Raw genomic sequence first — 21,185 nt, forward strand, 5'->3', positions numbered from 1 at the left:
GGTTGGGGTGGTGACTATGGCACGGGTTCCAGGCCACTCCCCAGCTTTGTGATTCTGGGAACCCCTGGTTCACGCAGCTGTGTGAGCTGGGGCTGGTCACTTACCCTCTCTGTGCTTGGTGCTCAGCACAGGGCTGTGATGCAGATCCTCCAGGGTGCCTGACAGACCCTGGGATGGAAACAGCCAGCGCCACAGGAGCAGGGGGGGAGGGGACCACACACCCATTGGGCCTCGGGCTGGAACGTGTGCGCGGGTTCAAATCCCGACTTGACCTCTGGCTTCCTGAGCGCCCTCTGGCCTGTTTCTGGGCCTCTTTGGGCTGGCTTCCTTATCTGTCAGGCAGAGGTCCTGGCCTCTAAGACCTGGCTGGAGACCTGGTGAGTCAGGAAGGACCCACAGGATGCTGGCCCTTGTCCAGCCCGTGAGGGGCTGTGCAGGCCCCTCCCTTCCCAGAGCTCAGAGGTAGGGTCCCCAGGCTGCCTGGGGAGGTCGGGGTCCGGGGCTCAGGTCTGGGGTCCCCCTGCTGGGGCCCAGACACTGTTTGCTTAATTGACATTTTTTTTTTCAAGCAGTCGCTTCTCCGTTTCTGATGCTCTGGATCCTGCTGGAGCCTCAGCCGTAACCATGGTGACGCGGGTCGAGGTTGGCTCCATACCGTCCTTGACGGCAGTGCCGGGCCTCGGGGACATGGGCAAGGAGGAGGCCCTGAAGAGGACTTACTTCTGCCCCGCGGGGGACGCCTCTGGGACACCCTCGGCCCGGATCTTGGAGGGCAAGAGCCCCCTGCGGAGCCCGGGCCGCCTCTTCCCCGTGCCCAGGCTCACCCCGCGGCCCTTCTCCAAGGACCAGGCCCCCGACGTGAAGGCCCCCAGCTCGGCCCTGTGGCCTGGGCCCGCCCGGCCGGGTCCCTCGGGGCCTTGTGACCTGGACAGGAGGATGCCCAGCCTGGGGGGGCAGGGGGTGGGCGGTGGAGTGGCCTCGGGGACAGGCCCGTCCCCGCTCAGCAAGGCTGCCTGCCCACGGCCCGGCCCTGGCACCGCGCTTCTCTTTGAAGCCACCAGAACTGGTCCCACCCTGGGGAAGGGGCTCAGCGAGGGCACGGTGGCCGTGACCCCCGAGTCTCCTCCCAGCTCCCGGCCTGAGGTGGCCGCCAAGCCTGCCCGGAAGCCCCCAGGGGCCCTTCCCCGGCCGGCGTCACTGCCACAGGACATGCGACCAGCCGTCCCCCAAGAGGAGGCCACCCATGACCAGTCGGTCCCAGAGGGCGGCGAGGAGGACCCCACGGGACCCCCAGCAGAATCCAGGCCTCGCCCCAAGAGAAGGCCCGTCTCGGCCATGTTCCTGGAGCCCGCTCAGCCCCCGAGGCCGGGCCCAGGCGCAGGGGCCACGTCGGGGAAGGTGGCCCCGGCCCCGCCCGAGAAGACCTGGGTCAGGAAGCCCCGGCCGATGTCCGTGGACCTCACGGCCCCGTTCGAGAGCAAGGAAGCCCTGCTGAGGAAGGGGACCCGTGAGGGGCCGCAGGGGACAGACAGGGCCAACCCGGAGCCTCGGGTGGACGGGGGGTGGCCTCCCAGAGCCGAGGGTCCCCCTGGGGACCCAGACGCAGACTTCCTGGAGGTGGCCAAGAAGATCCGAGAACGGAAGGAGAAGAGGCTTCTCAGGCAGGAAGAGACGGGCAGCCCCAGGAGCCCAGGGGACCCGGCCAGGGCGGGCCCTGGACATGACCCACGACCCCAGCAGGAGAAAGCCAGCCTGGGCCAGGAGCCAGAGAAGACGCCCCCGTCCCCGCTGCCCAGGTCAGCGAGGGGCCCGGAGCTCGCGGAGGCCAACAGCAGAGGGGGCGACAGGGAGGCCGCAGCGGGGACGGCGGGGGCCTCCAGGGGCTGCGTCAAGAAGCGCCTGAGCCTATTCGGGGAGGAGAGCCGCCTGGGCCCCGCAGCAGCATGCGAGTCCCCACCGGCCACCCCTCAGTCCCCACCCACAGTGCCACCGCCCCAGAAGGGGGGCGTGAGTGTCCAGGAGCGGATCAAAGGCTGGACCGCGGAGGGCGCCAGGGGGAGGCCCGAGCTCAGGAGGAGGACGCTCCCGTGGTCGCGGCCGCTGTCGGCAGATCTGACCAGACTGTGAGTGGCCACCTCCCCGCCCCCACCGCCTCATCCACGCCCCCGGGGGACAGGGTTCAAGGGCCTGGGCTCCTCCTGGCCAGCTTATCTGCGGCCCTGAGAGCAGGTGGGAGTCGCTGCCCTCCTCGGACCCTCCGCCTCCCCCACAGTGGGACAGATTGTTCCCCGCTTCCCAATTTGGCATTGCCCAGTGTTGTCACCGCCAGGCCTTCCTCCCCAAGGTCAACGACAGTTGAGATTAGGCCCAAGCCTCCGTGAGCGGCCCCCAGATCAAACCAGAGGAGCCAGGGAGCCTGGTGAGCCTCATTGTCCTTCCCTGGACACTGGCCGCAGGGAGAGCCCCCTGTCCCCCACCCCCACCCCCACCCCAGCAGCCCAGAGCAGGGCCTCCTGCCACCGGGTGTCCTGGCTCGGTTGCTGGCTAGGCCCCTGGTCAGTGAGGGCTCTGAGCCCTGCCCACTGCCCAGGCACCCTGCTTCACCGGAGAGTGGCCACAGCAGGGAGCTGCTACCCTGCTGGTCAGTGTCACCCATGCTACTGACACGCTTAGTCCAGGGAGGAGCCTCAGAGCTGGCCTCCAGGTGGACTGCCCTCTCACCTGGGAACCAAGCCGCCAGCCAGGCCCCGCACACACTAGAATCACCCCAGAAAGGTGAGCCCTGCTTGGGCTGCACCCCAGCGCTTCTAGTCACTGGGCCTGGGAGGGGGGCTCATGTTTGGGTCTTTTCTCTTTTTTTTGGTACCTGGGTTTGAACTCAGGGGCCCTCACCACTGAGCCCCACCCCAGCCCTATTCTGTGTTTTATTTAGAGACAGGGTCTCCCTGAGCTGCTCAGGGCCTCACTGTGGCTGAGGCTGGCCTTGAACTCACAGCCTCCTGAGCTGCTGGGAGGACAGGCCTGACCGCGCCCAGCTGGGTCATTTTTAGAAGCTTCCCAGGGTTCTCAGGCTCAGACAGGCCTCAGGGCCCTGAGTTAACGAGGACAGAGAAGAGGGCACTGTGCCAGGGCCTCCCCAGCTTCCACTCACTGTGCCCTGGGACTGCCCCAGGTGGCCAGGTGGTCATCTGACCGAAGGGGACATTGAGGCAGGGAGTTTAGACAGGACCCATCCCAGCCCCACCTCCCAGGAAGCAGACCCCTCCCCTGCTGAGTTGGGGTCAAGTTCCAAGTGGCTGGTCCTCCCCGCCCTCTTCCACACAGCAGCCCTACCCCGCCCTGAACTGAGCAAGTGCCACATCTGCATGTGGCGTCCACAGAAGAGACATCAGAGAGGGAAGGACCCGCCCTCCTCCCTCTCTCCCTTCATAAGTGGGGAAACCGAGGCACACAGGGACCTCGGTTAGACTCTGGCCACCCAGAGAGGCCTCACGCGCGGCTGTGACGGCCACTGCCTGAGGCTCGTGGCAGGGTTAAGGTGGGGACTGGGCCTGGGGCTGCCACCCCTCCCAGGCGTCCCTTCTCCCCAGACGCCTCCGTGTAGCTATTAGGGCCGTTGGTGGCCTCTTATCTGCCCTATAAAAGAAGGTGCTCATTATCCCCACTTTATAGACAGGAAACAGGCTCCGGTGAGGTCCCAGGCCTGAGCTGGGACAGCACTGGGTGTCCGCACCCGCCTGGGCGCCTTCCGCCCCATGCTCTGCCTGCACAGGCCCTGCCCCCGCCCCCTCCTTTGGTGACCCTCAGGAGGTGTCCTGCGGCTTGGCCTTGGAGGCCAGTGATCTCACCAGCCCCTGAGCTGGAAGCAGAGTGGGCTGCGGGGGGGCCCGGGGGCCCGGCTGCTGGCTCCTCGCGAGTGACTCGGGTCTCTGTGCCAGGTTTTCAAGTTCAGCCTCCAGTAGCGACATCAGGTGTGAGAAGACCGCTGTGCCCAGCCCCACGTGTCCTGAGGAGCCCTCGGCCGAGGTGAGTGGTGGCTGGGCTTTGGGCAGGACGCTGGTGGGTCTCCATCCCCAGGTGTCAGGCAGGTGGTGTTTATTTTTCTTCCTCTGTGCTAGGAGGACGAGGGCCTGCGTTTCCTGTATGAATCCTGCCTTAGTGAAACCCCAAACTTAGGTTTAAATGACATTAAAAGTCCCTGAAGCTGGGCATGTAGCACGCACCTGTCATCCCAGCGGCTAGGGAGGCTGAGGCAGGAGGATCACGAGTTCAAAGCCAGCCTCTGCCATAAGCACCTCAGACCCTGTCTCTAAATAAAACAGGAGAAGGGCTGGGGTGGGGCTCAGCTGTCAAGTGCCCCTGGGTTCAGTCCCTGGTACCAAGAAAAAAAAAGTCCCTCAGGTTACCCTGTCATGACTCTCCCTCCTTCGTCACCTTTACTTGTCACCCAGCAGAAGAAAGAAGGAAGCTGGCAGCAATTTCACTGCCTACAAGTGTTTCTGTGTCATCGTTCAGTAAGAACAGGCTCCTAGGTCAGCCCTTGGCATGACTGCCTGCGCCCCGTGCTCTGTGAGGTCCTGATGCTTAAAGCTGCTCTGTTGAGGGACACGTGACCGACACGGAGAGCTCGTGGCGAAAGCTCACAGGGGAGTCCACAGCTCTGCACACGGAGGCAAATGCCATGATTTTATTCTCTTTTATTGCTGAGTAATACTCCATTGTGTATCTATGCCACATTTCTTTATCCATTCATCCACTGAAGGGCATCTAGGTTGGCTCCACAGTTTAGCTCTTGTGAATTGTGCTGCTATGAACATTGATGTGGCTGTGTCACTGTAGTCTGCTGTTTTTAGTCCTTTGGGTATAGACCAAGGAGAGGGATAGCTGGGTCAAGCGGTGGTTCCATTCCCAGATTTCCAAGGAATCTCCACACTGCTTTCCAGATTGGCTGCACCAATTTTCGGTCCCACCAGCAGTGTATGAGTGTGCCTTTTCCCCCACATCCTCACCAACACTTGTTGTTGTTGGTCTTCATAATGGCTGCCATTCTGACTGGAGTGAGATGGTATCTTAGAGTAGTTTTGATTTGCATTTCTCTAATTGCTAGAGATGTTGAGCATTTTTTCATATATTTGTTGATTGATTGTATATCCTCTTCTGAGAAGTATCTGTTCAGGTCCTTGGCTCATTTACTGATTGGATTATTTGGGGTTTTTTTTTGGTGCTTAGCTTTTTGAGTTCTTCATAGACCCTAGAGATTAGTGCTCTCTCTGATGTGTGAAGGGTAAAGATTTGCTCCCAGGATGTAGGCTCTCTGTTCACCTCACAGATTGTTTCTTTTGCTGAGAAGAAACTTTTTAGTTTCATTCCATCCATTTATTGATTCTCGACTTTAATTATTGTGCTATAGACGTCTTATTAAGGAAATTGGGGGCTAATCCCACATGATGGTAATTAGAGCCTACGTGTTCTTCTATTAGACTCAGGATCTCTGGTTTTATTCCTAGGTCCTTGATCCACTTGGAGTTCTGTGCACGGTGGGAGACAGGGGCTTGATTTCATTTTGTTGCACATGGATGTCCAGTTCTGCCAGCACCATGTGTTGGAGAAGTAGCCGGTGCCTTCTGATGGGCCCAGGCTGTTCGTGTGCTCTTCTGCTTTCACAAGCTGGGCTTCCAGAACTTTCTTGTTCACTTGTGCATGTGGGCAGAGAAACCCTGGGAAGAATCTGGTCATCCAGGGAAGAACGGGCCTTAAGACCCCCGTAGCTGAGCCCCGTTCTCTATGTCCTTCTATTGTGTCCTCTGCAGCGGCCGCCATTGGTGTCTGTGTCCCTCGCTTGCCTGCCCCGGGGTGTGAAGTGGTTTAACGGTGAAGTGGCTGCAGGGTTGCCACCCGCCTTCCTGTCCCCCTGAGTGCGTTAACACCGCCTGTTTGCTTGTGTCTCCAGCAGAAGGAAGGACAGAGTCTGAATGGACGGACTTCCCCAAGGACCCTCTGGAAGCCTGAGGTCCCCCAGAAGAAGGGCAGACAGCCTGCAGGCCAGGACGGCGCTGACCAGGTCCCCAGCCGCTGTCGGGGTGGCGGCTCCTCTGGGGCTCCAGGCTCCCCTGAGGCCACCCTGGAGGACGAGGGCAGCTTCCAGAAGGTGTGGGCCACTGTGTTCGAGCACCACGTGGAGCGACACTTGGTGGCTGACCTGTCGGGACACCGCCTCTCGGCCACGCTCCCTCATAACGAGGCCGAGCCGCCCGTCCCAGAGCCCAGACCCAGGCCCGAGAAGGGCCCTTGGCCGGCAGTGACGGTCCCCAGGAAGGAGAACCCCAGGAGCCCCGAGAGCGCTGAGCCACGGAGGCTGGGACGAGGCTCCCTGGCCGATGGGGAGCCGAGACCGGGCCACACGCCCGTCCTGGAAAAATACCCTTTTGGTGACAAATGCACCAACAGCCCTGTCCCGAGGCCCGTGGAAACCCCCCCGGCGTGGCCGAGAGTGGAGCCCAGGTACGACGTGGTGCTCGCCGTCGGGGAGCGCGCCCACAGCGAGGCTGTCCCCCTCGTGCCCGAGGCCAAGGCTGTCACACTGCGAAGCAGCCGGACCCGGCCCTTGCTCAAGGACCGGCAGCTGTCCCAGGAGGCCACCTCCTCTGACCTGGAGCGCAGCCCGCACGGGCCCCGGGGGTGTGTCCAGAGGGCCAGTCTGATGTGGGAAGCTCAGGGGCAGGAGGCCAGCGGGAGGCCTGTCTGTCGGGAGCCCAAGGACATGCCCGGAGGCAGCTGCCCATCGCCCAAATGGACAGGTGGGACGGTGGCGAATCTGCATAGAGCCACCGTGGGGGCCAGCCCAGCGCCCTGTGCTCCTGAGGCCACTTCTTCCAGCACTGTCCAGGCTTCGGTCCGGGAGGCACAACCCCGGGGCCCTGGGAGGGTCAGTGTGTTGGTGGCAGGAGAGGTTCCCTCCCAGGGAGACCCCCGGGGTCCTCCGGCCAGGACCACGGACAAGCCCTTGAGCTCCCCGGCACAGCCGTGCCCAGAGACGCAGCCTGTGCAGAAGGGGCCTCGTGTGGCTGCCAGCACGGGTGACGCAGGGCTGGCCCAGGTCCCCGAAGCCAAGGTGTGGAAAACCAGTCCCAGTACCCGGAGGGTGGACCGGTGGAGGCGGCGGACTTTACCCCACTACGTGAAATTCGACGACTTCAGCCTCCTGGGCCCCGAGACCACTGCGAGAGCCGAGCAGAGGCCAGCCGACTCCCTGGGCCCCACGGCCGGTGCCTTCCAGAACCCCCCCACCCCACCCGCCCCGGAGACCCAGGAGGAGGCCCCAGGGCCCTCAAGGACCTCCCCAGCAGGGAAGCCAGCGTCATCTGTGGAGCCCAGGGTGACGTTTTTTGCAGTAACATATCAGATTCCTGATATTCAAAAGACAAAAAGTGTCGTTAAGCTCAGGCCTGAGAACTCACTGGAACATTCTAGAAAAACGGCCCCGCATCCCTCATCCCACCCTCTCACATCTGCTTTGGTTTCTCCCAACCACGGGGAGCCACAGGCGACTGCGGGCAGGAGAAGCTGGGCTCAGGGACCAGAGGGTGTCAAGGGGACCGATGTCTCCAGGGCCCCGAAGCCCACAGACCGCCCTTCGCCCCCCAGGGACGGGATTCCGGACCCTTCCCGCGAAAGGATCATCGACGTGGACGCTTTATCGACTCCTCGGGGGTCAGGAGATGGCGGGGGTCTTCAGAGCAGCTGGAAGGACTGTGGAAACAAGGTGTCCCAAACTGCCCCAGCCCTGCGGAGTCGGCCAAAGGCCAGCAGCCTACTGGTCAGAAGGAGGACCGAGGTGGTCAGCGAGACGTACCCAGGGAAAATGAGGGACGGCTACAGACCCGGCGTCCTCGACATCGACGCCCTGATGGCCCAGTACCAGGGGCACTGCTCCCAAGGCCCGGACGAGGCCCAGGAGCGCAGGGGCAGCCCCACCGCGGAGCCCAGCAGCTCGCCCCTCGAGAGGCCCGGCCGGCTGGGGAGGCAGGAGCTGGGCAGCGGGAGTCCCCAGGAGGCTGCGGGGGTCTGGAAGCGAGCCAGCCTGGCCGAACCCCTTCGCACGTCCAGCCCCAGCTCCCCCAGGCCGCCAGCAGAGACCCCAGGGCCAGCTCCGGCCACCAAGCCTAGCTCCCCTCTGTGGGCTCGGCCACTGCCCACTCCCGCGGAGCAATGTCCTGCGGCCTCTCCTGTCCCTGATGGTCCCAGGCACAGAGTCTTGGGGGTCACTGAGAATGAAAGCAGGGCCTCCGGCAGCCAGCTCAGGGCCAAGTGTCAGCACTACCCTGTCGAGCGCAGGCCCCCTGCCCCCGAGGACCCGGCCGGTGGGGTGAGGGGATCACCCAGGTCACCCGCCGATGACCACAAGAACAGGACTCCAAGGAAGTCCACTGGGGAGGGCGAGGAGGCCCCGGGGAGCGGCCCCCCACAGCCCTGTGGAAAGGTGGTGCCGGACGTCAAGAGGTCCTGCTCCGAGAAGGGCCCCCGTGCCAGGACCCAGGAGGGTCTGTCCATCATGCAGGAAGCCAGAGAGAGGAGGCCAGAGCTACCCAGGGGGAGGCTCAGCCTCCCCGTGGAGAGTTCAGAAGCCAGAGCAGGACCGCAGAGGTGGGAGCCGAGGACTCAGGACAGCCACAAGGTGAGTCAGAGGCTCTCTTGTTTTTCTTTTCAAACCATGATTAAGCCTCCAGGTCTCAGGCATCAAACTCAGGCCTTATGTGAGTCACACAAGGGCACTAAGGAGTGGAGTCAGTGAGCTGCAGGGAGCAGCGGGGAGTGTGGCAGACAGAGTCTCCTGCCCGCTCAGGAGGGGCCACCGCTGTTTGGTTCTGGCTGGTTCTTGACTCATGAGAATGGCAGGCCTGAGAGGACAGGCCTCATCTTTTAAGAGAATGTGAAGATCCGAACGTGTGTCTAAGCCCCCCATGAGGAAAGGAGGGCGATTCATGTTAAAACGCCGTTGTCTGCTGCTTCCCTCAGCCCCTTCAGGCCACTGGCTAGAAGGATGGTAATGAAGCATCAGTGCAAGCCTTAACGGAGCACCTGCTGTATATGGTGTGCTGTGCTCTTTGTCATATCCACAGTACACAGCCTCATCCTCACCACCTTGTGAACATTGAAGCAATGCTGCGGAATGAGTGTACCACCCCCTGTCCTGCAGCACCGTGCTCAGTGCTGGAGGAGCCACCTGCCACCGGCACATGCTTAAGTGTCAGGCAGGGCACTGACAATGTCCATAGGGTGTGGTGGTCTTCCCAAACAGATGGAAGACATTGAGGTTCTGAGAGGTTCAGTAACTTGTCCCAGGTCACACAGCAGTAAGTGACAAAGCTGGTGTCTGAGCCCAGGTCTGGCCTGGTTTTTACCTAGTGCTCGTGGGCCACTTTCTAACTGGCCATGTTGGGGCCCAAGGAGCCACAGAGCTGTCTGGGAGCTTCTGAGCTCTGTGGGAGATGGACACGCGACCCAAGGCCAGGAAGTGACACGGTACAGAAGCAGGCTGTAGGAAAGAGAGTCAGGAGGGCCTGTGGAGGAGGGCCTGGCTTGAGCCTGACCTTCAGGGGCCAGGGGACTTGGGTGGGCAGAGGAGGGGTCGTGGGGCTCTCGCAGGGGTCTGGAGGTGGGGGAAACTGGGGGGTGTTCTGGCGATGGCACCCTCCTGGGGGACCAGGCACTGGTGATCCAGCTCCATATCCCATCCCTGCTGCTGGCAGATGGTCCTGGACTATTCTGCGGTGCTGAGGCCACCATGCCTGGGTCCCCCACAAGACCAGAGCAGGCTCGGCCACCTGCCAGGCGCAGCTCCCGGCACGGGCTCTGGGCGCACCTGATCTTGGCGCGAACCGCACTCAAGCTTGCTCCCTCCTCTGGGAAGATGGTGGGGTCCCCGGGCGGGGACTCTGGGGAGGAGGAGCTGGGATCGAGGTTGGCAGGGATGGCCACCTGTCCCCCGCCTGGGGCTGTGACTGCAGGAAGCCGTGTGAAGGGGGCCCTTGAGTCTCCACAGCAGCCTGAGCGCGGGTGGCCTGGTGAGGGAGGCCGTGGAGGTCTGCGGAGCCCGCGGCCCCGGGCTGCTGTAGGGGAGGCGCTTTCCCACCGCAGGCCCTGGAAGCCGTGGACCTGCCCCCTGGCGCTCTCTTCTCTCCCACCCAAAGATCTCTGGTTTTTATCTAAAAAAAAAAAAAAAATCCAAACCAAACAGAAAAACCCAAACCCAAACAAAAACCAAAATCCAATTCAAAAGTACAAAATGTTGACTGTTACAAATTCAGCCCTTGCAGGTGTATAAGAAATAAAAGGTGCACGCCAGTTGGGGTGGTACATACCTGGAGCCCCGGCTACGCAGGGAGGCTGAGGCAGGAGGATCACCAATTCAAGGCCGGCCTCGGTAACTTGGGCTGGGGCTGGGGCTCTGTGGCAGGGTGCGTGGCTGACCTGCCGAGGCCCTGGGCTCCACCCCAGCACCACAGCAGACAGACAGACAGACATGCAGCTTCCCCAGGTTTTTATGTCCTTTGGGACAGTCTTATGTTCCATAGTCATTTCTCTTGTTGCAGAGGTGAGGCCTGCTTGGGTAACATTTGAAATTTAGAATATTATAGGACATCCGCGTTAGAACGGAATCTGCCCCCAGAGAATGAAACCGGGACCGTTCCAGACATGTCAGTGGTTCTCGCCGCCGCCGATGTGTCCCTAGGACACCTTTGCTCATGGCCGGGCGCTCTTCTGCTCGCCCAGCTGGGGAAGAGCTAGCCAGGGCATCTTACCGGGTAGGAGCCCAGGATGCTGCTCTGCAGCCTGTGAAGAAAGTGCCAGTCCCCGAGACCCGGGCCAGAGGCGGGGGCCTGGTGTACACTCAGGTAGGGACAAGGGTCAGACACGGGTTGAGCAGTTTCTCTGGGAACACGACAGCATCCTACAGAAAGATCTTGCAACTTGATTATTTTTTAGGGGGGGCAGCAGGTACTGGGGACTGAACAGGGACACTTGACTCCTGGGCCCCACCCCAGCCCTGTTTTGCGTTTTATTTAGAGACAGGGTCTCCCTGAGTTACTTAGGGCCTTCCTTTAGCTGAGGCTGGCTTTGAACGCAGGATCCTCCTGCCTCAGCCTCCCAAGCCGCCGGGATGACAGGTCACCACGCCTGGCCCCCCTTGCTCTTTCCGATGGCCTGGGGATGTAGCACAGTTTATGTGACCTTCCCAGGTGGACGATATTTCTGACAATTTGATGTTGCAAACAGATGTCACCCCCACTTAGGATGGCTCAACTTGATGATTTCCAGCTTTACTGTGGTGGGAAGGGTGGGAGCCTGGCCTCCTCCTGGGTGGGCGGGCATTTCGATGCGCGTTTGCAGCATAGCGTGGGTTGATCAGGACAAAACCCTGTCACGAGCCAGGCCCATCGGTACGTGCAGACTTCTGCACACCTGCGGGTCTCCGTGGCTGCAGAATGGCCATCACCTGTTGAAGTGTGGAGCTGGCGGTCTCTGCAGGACCCTGCTGGCCGTGCCACAGCAGGGCTGCACCTGTCTGCACGTTCAGCAGCTCCTGCTCCAGGGCCCGCTGCCCTCATCTTGACCCAGCGTGTCAGCCTTCTGAGTTTCACCCCCCACTAGTGCCCTCACCTCTCAGCGTGGCTTGGTGAGCTTCCTCCTGAGTGAAGAGGCATTTGTCCAGTGGGGGAGGTCATCTGCACTTCCTTCCGTAGCCTGCCTGTTTATGTTCCACTGCTTTTCTTCGGGGCTGTGGCCCTCTTATTGATTTCTGAGAGCTCTTTATTAAGGAATGAACCCTTTGCCCTTGTGTGTTTTGATTCCTCCCTGGAAGCAGCCCTAGACTGCATACTGGGCAGATCTGGGATAAACTCTAGCCTGGGTGGCTCTGGGCCCCTCCCTGGAGTTCTCTGAGCCTCCATTTCCTCATCTCTGGGCGGGGCAGCTGCCTACCTCGCGGGCTCCCTGGAGATTTATTATGGTATAATGCAGGGCCAAGCCTCTGACCGTTCGGTCCTGGTATGGAGGAAGCAGGAGGAAGTCAGGGGGAAGCTACTTGGGGTCATCCTCCTGACCTCATTTAATATGGGTAATAAATGCACTAGGCTGTGTCCTAGGTGCCCTGGCTCTAGGCTTTCAGGAAGCCACCCCAGGTTATTTAAGTTATTAAAGATGAAATACAAGGATGATTCAGTTCTTGTACCCCCCTGGCCACATCCAAGCACTTAGAAGTCACATGTGGCTCACCAGGTGGGACCCACAGACACAGATGTCTCCCTCCCTGTGGAACCCTCGGGTGGACGGCAGGGTCTGGAAGGGGCAGGCATCCGGTCATCTGGGGAGCAGAAAGCTGGGCAGGTAGGGACAGAGGCGGGAGGACCTGGGCTGACAAAGGGCTCCCTCCAGGCCAGGACTGGGGGCCGGCCGGAGCCGGGGTGAAGGTGCCTAGCCAGGGGAGGAGCTTGTCCTGTGGACACTGAGGGACCTCAGGGGACAGGGGTTGGGGGCCCAGCTGAGATGGAGAGGTGGGCAAGGCCTGAGCAGGAGACCTGGCTGAGGTCACTGAAGGACTGTCACCCTCTGTGTCTTAGAGACACACCTCCCCATTGGCTCCCTGTGAGTGTGGACTGAGGGCCGAGGTGGAGGCCGGGAGGCTGCCATGGTCCAGAACCCACCAGGCTGTGGCTCGATTCTTCCTCACCCCCAGTCCTGGGCCACTGCGTCTGGAGAGCCCGTTCTACACGTGTCCCCCGACTGAATGCACGCGGCTCCCACTCTGCTTCCTCTTGCAGGTTTTTCGGGTTCATCTGCGTGGCCATGTCATTGAGCCTAGCCTCTTTCCTGAGTGCATAGTACTCCCTGTGTGTAGCCCACATTTTCCTTATCCATTCCTGGGCCGACTGCCTTTTCGGGTTGCGTCCACTTTGGGCTGTTAAGAATGGTGCTGCTGTGACATCTGCATGTGCGTCTTTGAGTGGACATGTGTGTTTGTTTGGGTGTGTACCTAGGAGTGGGCCAGACAGCCACTCCAGGCTTCACTTTTGAGAACTCGCCACCCTGTCCCCAAAGCAGCCACGCCATTTTATGTTCCCCGTAGCAGCGTCTTCACGTCCTCTCCACCTGTTTTTGGTGACCCATCTTAGTGGGTGGGGTGTAAAGTGGGATTTCATTGGTGTTTCAACTAGGATTTCCCTCAGGATTCATGGAATTGAGCATCCTTTCGGGTGCCCCTTGGCCATTTGTGTGCATTTGTATGCATCTGCCTATTCAGATGCTTTCCTTAATTTAAAATTGGGGTGTTTATTATTGAATTGCCATTGCTCTTTATATATTCTGGATACAAGTCAGTATGTGTGGAAATTTCCTCTCATTTTGTGGGTTGCTTCTCCACTCTTAATGGTGTCCTTGGAGGCACATTTTTCATTTGGATGGAGTCTATTTTATCTGTCTTTTGTGGCTTATGCTTTCAGTGACATACCTAAGAAGCCATTGTCAAATCCAAGGTCATGAAGAGCTCTCCTAAGGGTTTTCTTCTAAGGGTTTGCTAGTTTTTGCCCCTACATTTAGGTCTTTAGCTGAGCTGACTCTGGTACAGGATGTGAGGCTTGCAGGTGTCCTGCAGGAGGGCCTCTGTTTAGTTGGGGGTGCAGGGGTGTGATGTGGAGGCAGCCCAAGGGTCTGGGCCTGCCTGGCTGGGATGAGGACTGAGTTTGGAGAGGAGGAAGGGAGAGGCCTGTCCTGGGCTCATGGTGCAGGTCAGAGGCCTGAGCTGCTGGGTGGCCAGGTGAGCAGCAGTCGGGTCTGTCTGCTGGAGCCCAGCCTGAGAGCTCTGGGGGTGGCCTCACGGGCATGAAGGGAGATGGCAGAGAGGGTGGCTTAGGAGGCTGTGTGGCTGGCTCAGGGTAGGCAGGGAGGTGGAGGGGGGGGTGTCCCATAGGCTGTGAGGAAGGGCCATCCTGCCTCTCCTCCTGCCGCTGTGTGTTCTTAAGCAGGCCCCTCCCCTCTCTGGGCCTCCCTTGCTTGTGTACACAGGGGTGAGGCTTGTAAAATACAGATTGTGGAGTCCTGTGTTTAGGAGCCGGACCGCGTCCCTCTGTGTAACCAAGTGGAAAATACGGCCCAGTGCAGAGGAGAGGAGCCAGGGCAACGTCCCACTCTGGCAAGGCCTCTGCATCTGGGCCTGAGTGTGGACGCACCAAGCATCCCGCAGGCGGTATGAGGCTGGCTGACCTTCGGGGCCTCCTACAGGCCCGATGGCTGGGCTCAGGCCTCGTGCACGCCTGCCACCTGGTGGCTGTACTGCGTCCTGCATGTGGCTTCTTGTTTTTCTCATGGACCCTAGAAGCTGGCTACTGTTATTATCTGCTTCCTGGACAGCTGAGGCTCAGAGAGGGTAAGGCAGTCACCCAAGGTCACACAGGGGGCTAAGGCGGACCAGTTGGACTTAGGCTGGCTGCTGCCACAACTTACCTCCAACCATTAGGGTTGGGGGATCTCTGGTGGTTCAACACTCTTCCTTGCCCCAATGGACCCTCCTGGCATGACAGTTTTCCTGTAAATGGCACAGCCCCCCTGTAACCTCCTTCCCTTGCGTTCTTTGTCTCAGGTGCCATCGCGGGGCCTGGAGCCGGGGGATGCCCTTCAGGATAATGAGCAGCCACTTCGGCAGGGATCCCCTGTGGCCTCGGGACCTCAGAGAAGTCACAGCTTTTGCAAGGACAAGAGGAATGGGCCTTTCGTGGTGAGTGACCGCAGCATGGCTGGAGAGGAGCCCAGGGGGCCCGGGATCGGCCTCCGCCGGGAACCTGCCCCGGAGGCTCGGGCTGCCCCCGGGCTGCTGTCTGGGAACCGAGGTTGTCGCCGGCTCCGAGGGAGGTGTCTGCGGGCTCTGTGGGGAGGGCCTGGGCCGCCCCGGTTTCGGCGCCCTGTGCAGAGGGAGCCCAGCTTGGTGCGCCCTGGGTGGGGGTTCTGGGGCCAAAAGTCCCGAGTTCGAACCCCCGCGCTGGCTTCTGCCTCCGATTTTGAGAACTTGAACTGGTTTCTGTGCACGTCGGTGTCTTCAGCGGGAAGACGGGGACCTGCTGCTTTACCCCCCGGGGGGGGGGGGGATGGCGTCGGGGCACGTCCGGGCCCAGCGCCCAGGGGCGCCCTCAGTAGTGACAGTCGGGCTTACAGCAGGGCGCGCGGGGCGGGGGGTGGGGTGGAGGACAGGCCCGGCTGCGCATGCGCGCGGAGGCTGGACGGCCCCGCTTTCCCCGCTGGGAGCCAGGGCCTGGGCTCCACCGGGCAGTGGGGCCGGAGGACGCAGTGCGGGAGGGACGGGCCGTGCGGGTGTGAGCCTCCGCGGGCTTGCGCTGCCCTGTCCCTGGGGCGGTTGTCCCCTCGCTCGCTGGTGGACAGAACTGGGCAGAGGGAGCTGTCCCCGGGGAAGTCGCCTCCTCCGGGAGTCTCCGCGGCCCGGGCCAGGGCAGGCGCCACCTCCGGGATTCCCGATGGTCTTTTCAGTGCCGTGACACCTGGGGACCTGTCGCATTCTTGCTTGCCCTTGGCCTCGGCGGGGTCACGGGCTCCGCGGGGCGGGGGGGGGGGGGGGGCTAGGGCAGGAGGCGACCCAGCAGCAGGTGCTTAGGGACTCCTTCGTGAGATCCAGGCTGGGCCCGTGGCCGGGGACGCAGTCGCACCTGAACCCCAGGCCCACGTCTCCCGGCCCCAGGCCACGGCGGGAGCCGCTCTTCCCTGAGCCTCCACACGCTCCTCTGCGAAGTGGGGCAAGGAGGCCATGGCGGGGCTCCTGCTAGGGCCTGGTGTAGTGGCCGCCACCAAGTGGAGGGCTGTCATTGCAGGGCTGAGGGGGCCGGGGAGGCCCTGGACTCCTGGAGGCGGCTGCTGAGCAGCCCCAGAAGCTTTGGCGAGCGTCCTGATCCCAGACGCGCGCACTGCACACAGCCTGGTTTGGTGCTGGACATTCTCTTCCACGTTCCTTTCTGACCCTGGTGGCCAGCCCCTCTCAGGGGTCCTGCCTGGGCTTCTGTGACTGCACTTGAACTGTGGTGTGTAGGCCAAGTCGAAGGTGATGGGGAGAAAAGCATTTTAAACCTGTCTTTTTATAGTTCTCCTCCTGCTAAAGTCCTCCCTGGCCACCGGCTCCTTCTCTTTCACCTTGTCCCAGACCAGGGACCAGCCTTTGTTCTTGGCATCCTCGGCTGGCCGCAGCTTGCCTTGGCTCCCTCCTTCTGGGCTCTGAGGCCCTTGCTGGGTCACCCTGCCTGAATCGCTGTCCTCTGGAGGTGGATGGGTGGGACTCAGCCCTCTTGGTAGCCCCTGACCTCAGATCCCTTAGGTACTCTCAGGACTTGTGCCTGCAATCACAGGGAGAGACCACCAGAGGACAGTGGTCCCACCTGGGAGGGACAGTCTGGGGCCATGCAGGCTGAGAGAAGGGGGTTCCCATTCCAGCCCTGCCACTGTGTGACCCAGGGGACATGGCTGGATGAGGCTCCCCGAGGCTGGCTTTCCTTCTCTGAGATGAAGACAGCTCTCTCTGGCCTCAGGAGTATTCTTGTGCATCATGGCAGAGGCTACCCAGCACATAGTAAGTTCTCAGTTAACGCTTCATCTGCAGGGGCTGTGTGCCCTGCTTCCTCCCTCCCCAACTTCCTCTCCAGAAAGAGCTCCCATGTTGGCCAGGGGGATCCTCCAGGTGAGGCCTGGGCCCTCACCCCTGCTGGCTGCCCCGCTCCTCTGTGGTTGGTGCGCCTTTCCTCAACCAGGGGGGACCCTGATGGTGCTGTCCACTGTGCCACCATTGCTGAGCAGCGGCCATGCTGCTGCTTTCCAGCTTGGGTTCGGTTCATTGCCTTCATTTTCTGAGCCTGCAGGTCAGTCCTTGTCACTTCCACTCCATGCTCACTTGAAGAGCATGAATCCCATCCTGAGAGGAGGAACGTGAGGCCCAGAGTGGTTAGGCCGCTTGATCACAGCCACACAGCAGTCAGGGGAGCAGGAATGGAAAAGGGGCCTGTGAGGCTCCCAGCTTGGACCTGGGAGCTTCCTGCCTTGGGACTGGCTTGGCCCCCTGCCAGCCCTTGCCTCCCCCCCCCCCCCCTTGGCCTGCAGGGCTTGTGCCTCAGCTGCTCCAGGAAAGCAGACACCTGCACCCTGGGCCTCCTCAGGCTGGGAATGTGATATTCCTTGAGCTGGGGTTGGCCCGGCTGTTCTGCTGCCGCCTTCCAAAGGCTGCTGGGGACCTGCCAGGCTGGTGGCTGAGGATCTGTACAGGCCCACCCGTCCTGGCCAGCCACAGGCTGGTCAGGGCCTGAGCGGAGGCCCGGCTGGCCTGGCCCTGCCCCTGCCGGAGCAGGGAGTTTCCCACAGGGGACACAACCAGGAATAGCAGGGTGGCCCCACGAGACAGTCCCTGCCCGCTTCACAGGGGACGCTGTGGCCCAGAGCCAGTAGGGCCCTCTGGAGCCCTGGGTCTGGAGCCGCTCTGGGCCCTGTTTGGTGCAGGTGGAGGCTGGAGCCGGGGGCCGCAGGGCAGGAAGCTCGGCACCGCCTCTGCTCTGTCAGAGGAGGCTGGCCTCAGTGAGCAGTGCTTGGGCCAAGGTTAGAGGCAGGAAGGAGAGTCCTGGACCGTGGGCGAGGCCCCGGGACCTTCTTTGACTCTGACTGGATGCATAGTAGCTGGGAAATGGGGGACCAGATTTGGATTCTGAGGATAATAGTAGTTCTTGTGTCACCAACTTAAGAAGAACTTGTCTCCCGAGGGGACACATCCTTAGTCCCAGTGGGAGAGACTTAAATTTCAGTTGGTTGACAGGGCATCTGCATGGGAATGAAAAGATCAAAGTGAAAGGTTTCAGGAGAACTTCCAAACAGCTCATCAAAGATACTGATTGAATAAAGAGCAGGTATTTTTATGTTTGCCTGGAATGTAGACCCTCAGGCACCGCTCCCCCACCTTAATGTGGCTCATTGGATGAATTTGCTTTCTTGCCTCACCCAGCAGGATGTCCAGAGTGGGCATCTGCTAGCTCCTCTCCGCATTGCTGAGTGTCTCTTGGGCTTCCTTCATGCCCCCTGCCTCATGGTGCCAAGATGGCTGCCACTCTTCCAGGAACCAGTTCCACTCTTAGGCAGGAGAAGTGGGGGACCCCACTGAGTCTGCACGTTAGCCAGGGAAGCAGAGAAGATGGTTTCGCTTATATATCATGGGTAACCGGGTTACATGGCCCCACCTCACAGCAAGAAAGACTGGCAAAGTCAGGGTTCAAGTCTTCCAGCTTTTGGCATGAAGTTGGTCAAGGTGGAATGGCCACCGGTCATTTCACAAGTAGCATTGTTCATCACACAATGAAAGAGAATTGGGACCATCGATTCTTAACAAGGAGGGACCAGGTCAGGGTATGGGCCAAGAGAGAAAATTTGCCCGGCGTTGGCATGCTGGGGGGTGGGAGTGAGCTGAGCACCGGGCGGCAGGTGGGCAGGCTCAGTCCCTCAAGGCCCCCAGCTGCGGGGGGTGGGGGGAGCAGAGGTCCGAGAAGGCAGGGACCGAGGTGGAGGAGACAGGCAGGGTGGGCCAGCAGGGAGCCCCGAGGGGCACCTGCCCATGAGAGAGGGCTGTGGGACTCATGGCAGCAGAGACTGGGCTGCTCTGGGCTCTGCGGAGGCTCGGAAATCCTGACGTGGGTTCCACTTGTTAATCGCTTCTCACCTCCTCTCTGCTGGCCTGGGAGGGCTTGGACGCTGAGCAAGTTCTAGCTCAGCTGGTTAAAGTTCATTTTTTTGGATTAAAACCAGCCAGACCAGAAAGTTTTCATTTCCTGGGTAGTGAATGTGAGGCCCAGGGGTGCCAGATAGGGTGTGCTGTGTGTCTGTCAGGTACCTGGTTACCTCTCCACCCACCCACCTGTGTGTGCCCCACCTGTCCACCTACCCACCTCCTACTCACCCACCCATGTGTTCATACACAGGCCCACCTCTGTCCTTCCCCCAGGTATTAATTCATGCAAAGCTCTAAGGAGAAGAGCAAGGAATCCATTAATCAAGGCTCTCAAAATGTGTCACTCCCAGACTATAACCAGGCAGGTACGTGACCCAGGAGGACAGGTGCTGGTGATTCATGTACTCACGCTTACATGCATCTGGAGGCATCAATGGGCACCTGAGCGTCAGGAGCTGCAGCAGTGACCCTTGGGGTTCAGCAATAGGAAAGGCATGGCCGCCCCTGTGTTGCTCAGGCCTGGTGTGGGGTGCCAGGCACTCAAAGGTAGCCAGGGAGGGACCAAGACTCTAGGAGGGCTGTGAAGAAAATATGATGCGTTCCCGGGGTCAGGAGTGACCGCAGGGCTCTTTCCTACCAGGTGGTCAGGGGGATTTCTCTGAGGAAGTGAGACCAGAAGGAGAAAAACCCAGGCAGGTAGAGGCAGAGGGGGCAGAGCAGGGACAAAGGCCCTGGGACTTGTTGGGTGACCATGGTGGTGATGTCACTGGAGCTGGAGTGCAGAGGGTGACCGTGCACTCAGAGTCCGCGGCTTGGTGGGACCCAGGAGGCCCTGAGAAGCCAGGAGATATGGTGAGCTGGTTCCAAACCACCAAAGGCACGGCTTGCAGCGCCCTCTGCTGGACACTGCGGACCGGGGGTTGGAGTAGGTGACCGGGAGCCCCGAGGCCAGTTAGCGAACCGCAGCAATCCAGCCCAAACCTGTAGGATTTTATTGCCGCGGTTAAATAGAAATAGCAAAACCCGACCATTTTCACCATTTGGAGCATGCAGCCCAGTGTCGTTAAGCCCGTGCACCATGTTTACAGCCTCGTCCCCGGCCCACTTCCAGAACCGCCCCTTGTTCCCCACAGAAACTGCACCCAAGGCGACGAACCCGCCACTTCCCGCCAGCCCCTGCAACCCCGTTCTGCCTTCTGCCTTTGAATCTGCCTATTCCGTGTCCACGTAAGTGGACTCGCACAACAGTGGCTGAGGGTCTTCCAGCTTCACCCAGGTTGCCGCGGGCCTGAATCGAGGCTCGGGTTTGCAGGTCCCCTCCACCGTGGCCAGCGCCCGCTGTTCCCTCTCCCCGCTGAGGGCGGCTGGAGGGCTGTGTGCAAACGTCGTCGGTTCCGTTCCTGCTTCCTTCCCGGGGCTCCTGTGTGTGTGGGGGGGTCACTAGTAATTCTGTTTCCTTCTCTGAGGAACCACGGTGCCGCCTTCCACCCTGGCTGTCCTGCTCGGCAGTCTGGCCAGCTCGAGTTGCCCACGTGACGCGGCCTGTCACCTGTTTTCAGTCATAGTCCCCCAGTGGGTACAAAGGGGACCCCATGGAGGGTTTTATTTTCATTTCCCTGGTGACTAATGACGTCCAGCATCTCTGTGTGCTCAGTGACCCACTGTGTATTTTCTTGAAGAAATGCCTGTTGAAGTCCTTTGTCTGTTTTAAAACCAGGCTGCTTGGGTTTCCGTGGTCTTCATGTCCACATACAACCCAGGCGATGTTTGTTCTGAACGAGTCTCCTATCAGATAGTCATTTGCTAATATTCTTTCCCGTTCTGTGGGTTGTCTTGTTGCTCTCCGTGGTGTTGGTGTTCTTTAATGTACCCCATTTTAAAATTTGGATGAAATCCAATTTACCTTTCTACTTTCCCTTTGGTTTCCTGGAAAAATGATTAACAATTGAAGTGTAATGTGCAGACAGAGAAGAGTGCATGACCTATGCCAGAGGCCTGGCTAGAATCCCAACTGTGAAACCTGGTGTGGTTTAACAGCTCCCTGCCTCAGTTTCCCCATCTGTGAAATGGGGATAATCATGGGGCCTTCTTGTGAGAAATGCGGTGAGCTTAATAAGGCATCGTGAGCAATGCCCGCACCTAGTAGGTGCTTCACAGGGGTCTGCTGCTGTTGTTGGGACTGTATATTAGATACGGAGCTTCTGTGCAGCAGATGCTTAAGTGCTGCCCATTGTCCAGAAGGAACCCATATGGCACCTGCTGAGTCCCCTTTCCTGGTATTTTTCTCCCAAGTGACCTCATTGTATCCTGAGGTACCTGGGAGTAACCATTTTAGAGATTCCGAACCTGAGGCTCAGAGCGGGGTAGGTGACACCCGGATTGAATTTTGGCCTGTGGTCTCATCCCTGGCAGCTGAGGAAGGGAAGGTGCTCTC

General features: G+C 60.3%; 1 protein-coding gene across 4 annotated transcripts in view; it reads left to right on the forward strand.

The window, feature by feature from the left end:
• Positions 1-21,185, forward strand: part of Kiaa1671 (KIAA1671 ortholog) — a 123,842-nt gene that overhangs the window by 38,673 nt on the left and 63,984 nt on the right. For 2 of the 4 annotated variants that reach the window (XM_078039634.1, XM_078039632.1), the window contains exons 2-5: positions 573-2,123; positions 3,939-4,026; positions 5,951-8,674; positions 14,636-14,770. In XM_078039634.1, the coding sequence (XP_077895760.1) occupies positions 625-2,123; positions 3,939-4,026; positions 5,951-8,674; positions 14,636-14,770 (4,446 nt within the window). In that variant the 5' untranslated portion in view covers positions 573-624. Of the gene's footprint in view, positions 1-569; positions 2,124-3,938; positions 4,027-5,950; positions 8,675-14,635; positions 14,771-21,185 lie in introns of all 4 variants that reach the window. The other 2 variants (XM_078039635.1, XM_078039633.1) reach the window with 2 other exon arrangements.

Source organism: Ictidomys tridecemlineatus, chromosome 2 (assembly GCF_052094955.1).
Source record: "Ictidomys tridecemlineatus isolate mIctTri1 chromosome 2, mIctTri1.hap1, whole genome shotgun sequence".
NCBI classification, from domain to species: domain Eukaryota; kingdom Metazoa; phylum Chordata; class Mammalia; order Rodentia; family Sciuridae; genus Ictidomys; species Ictidomys tridecemlineatus.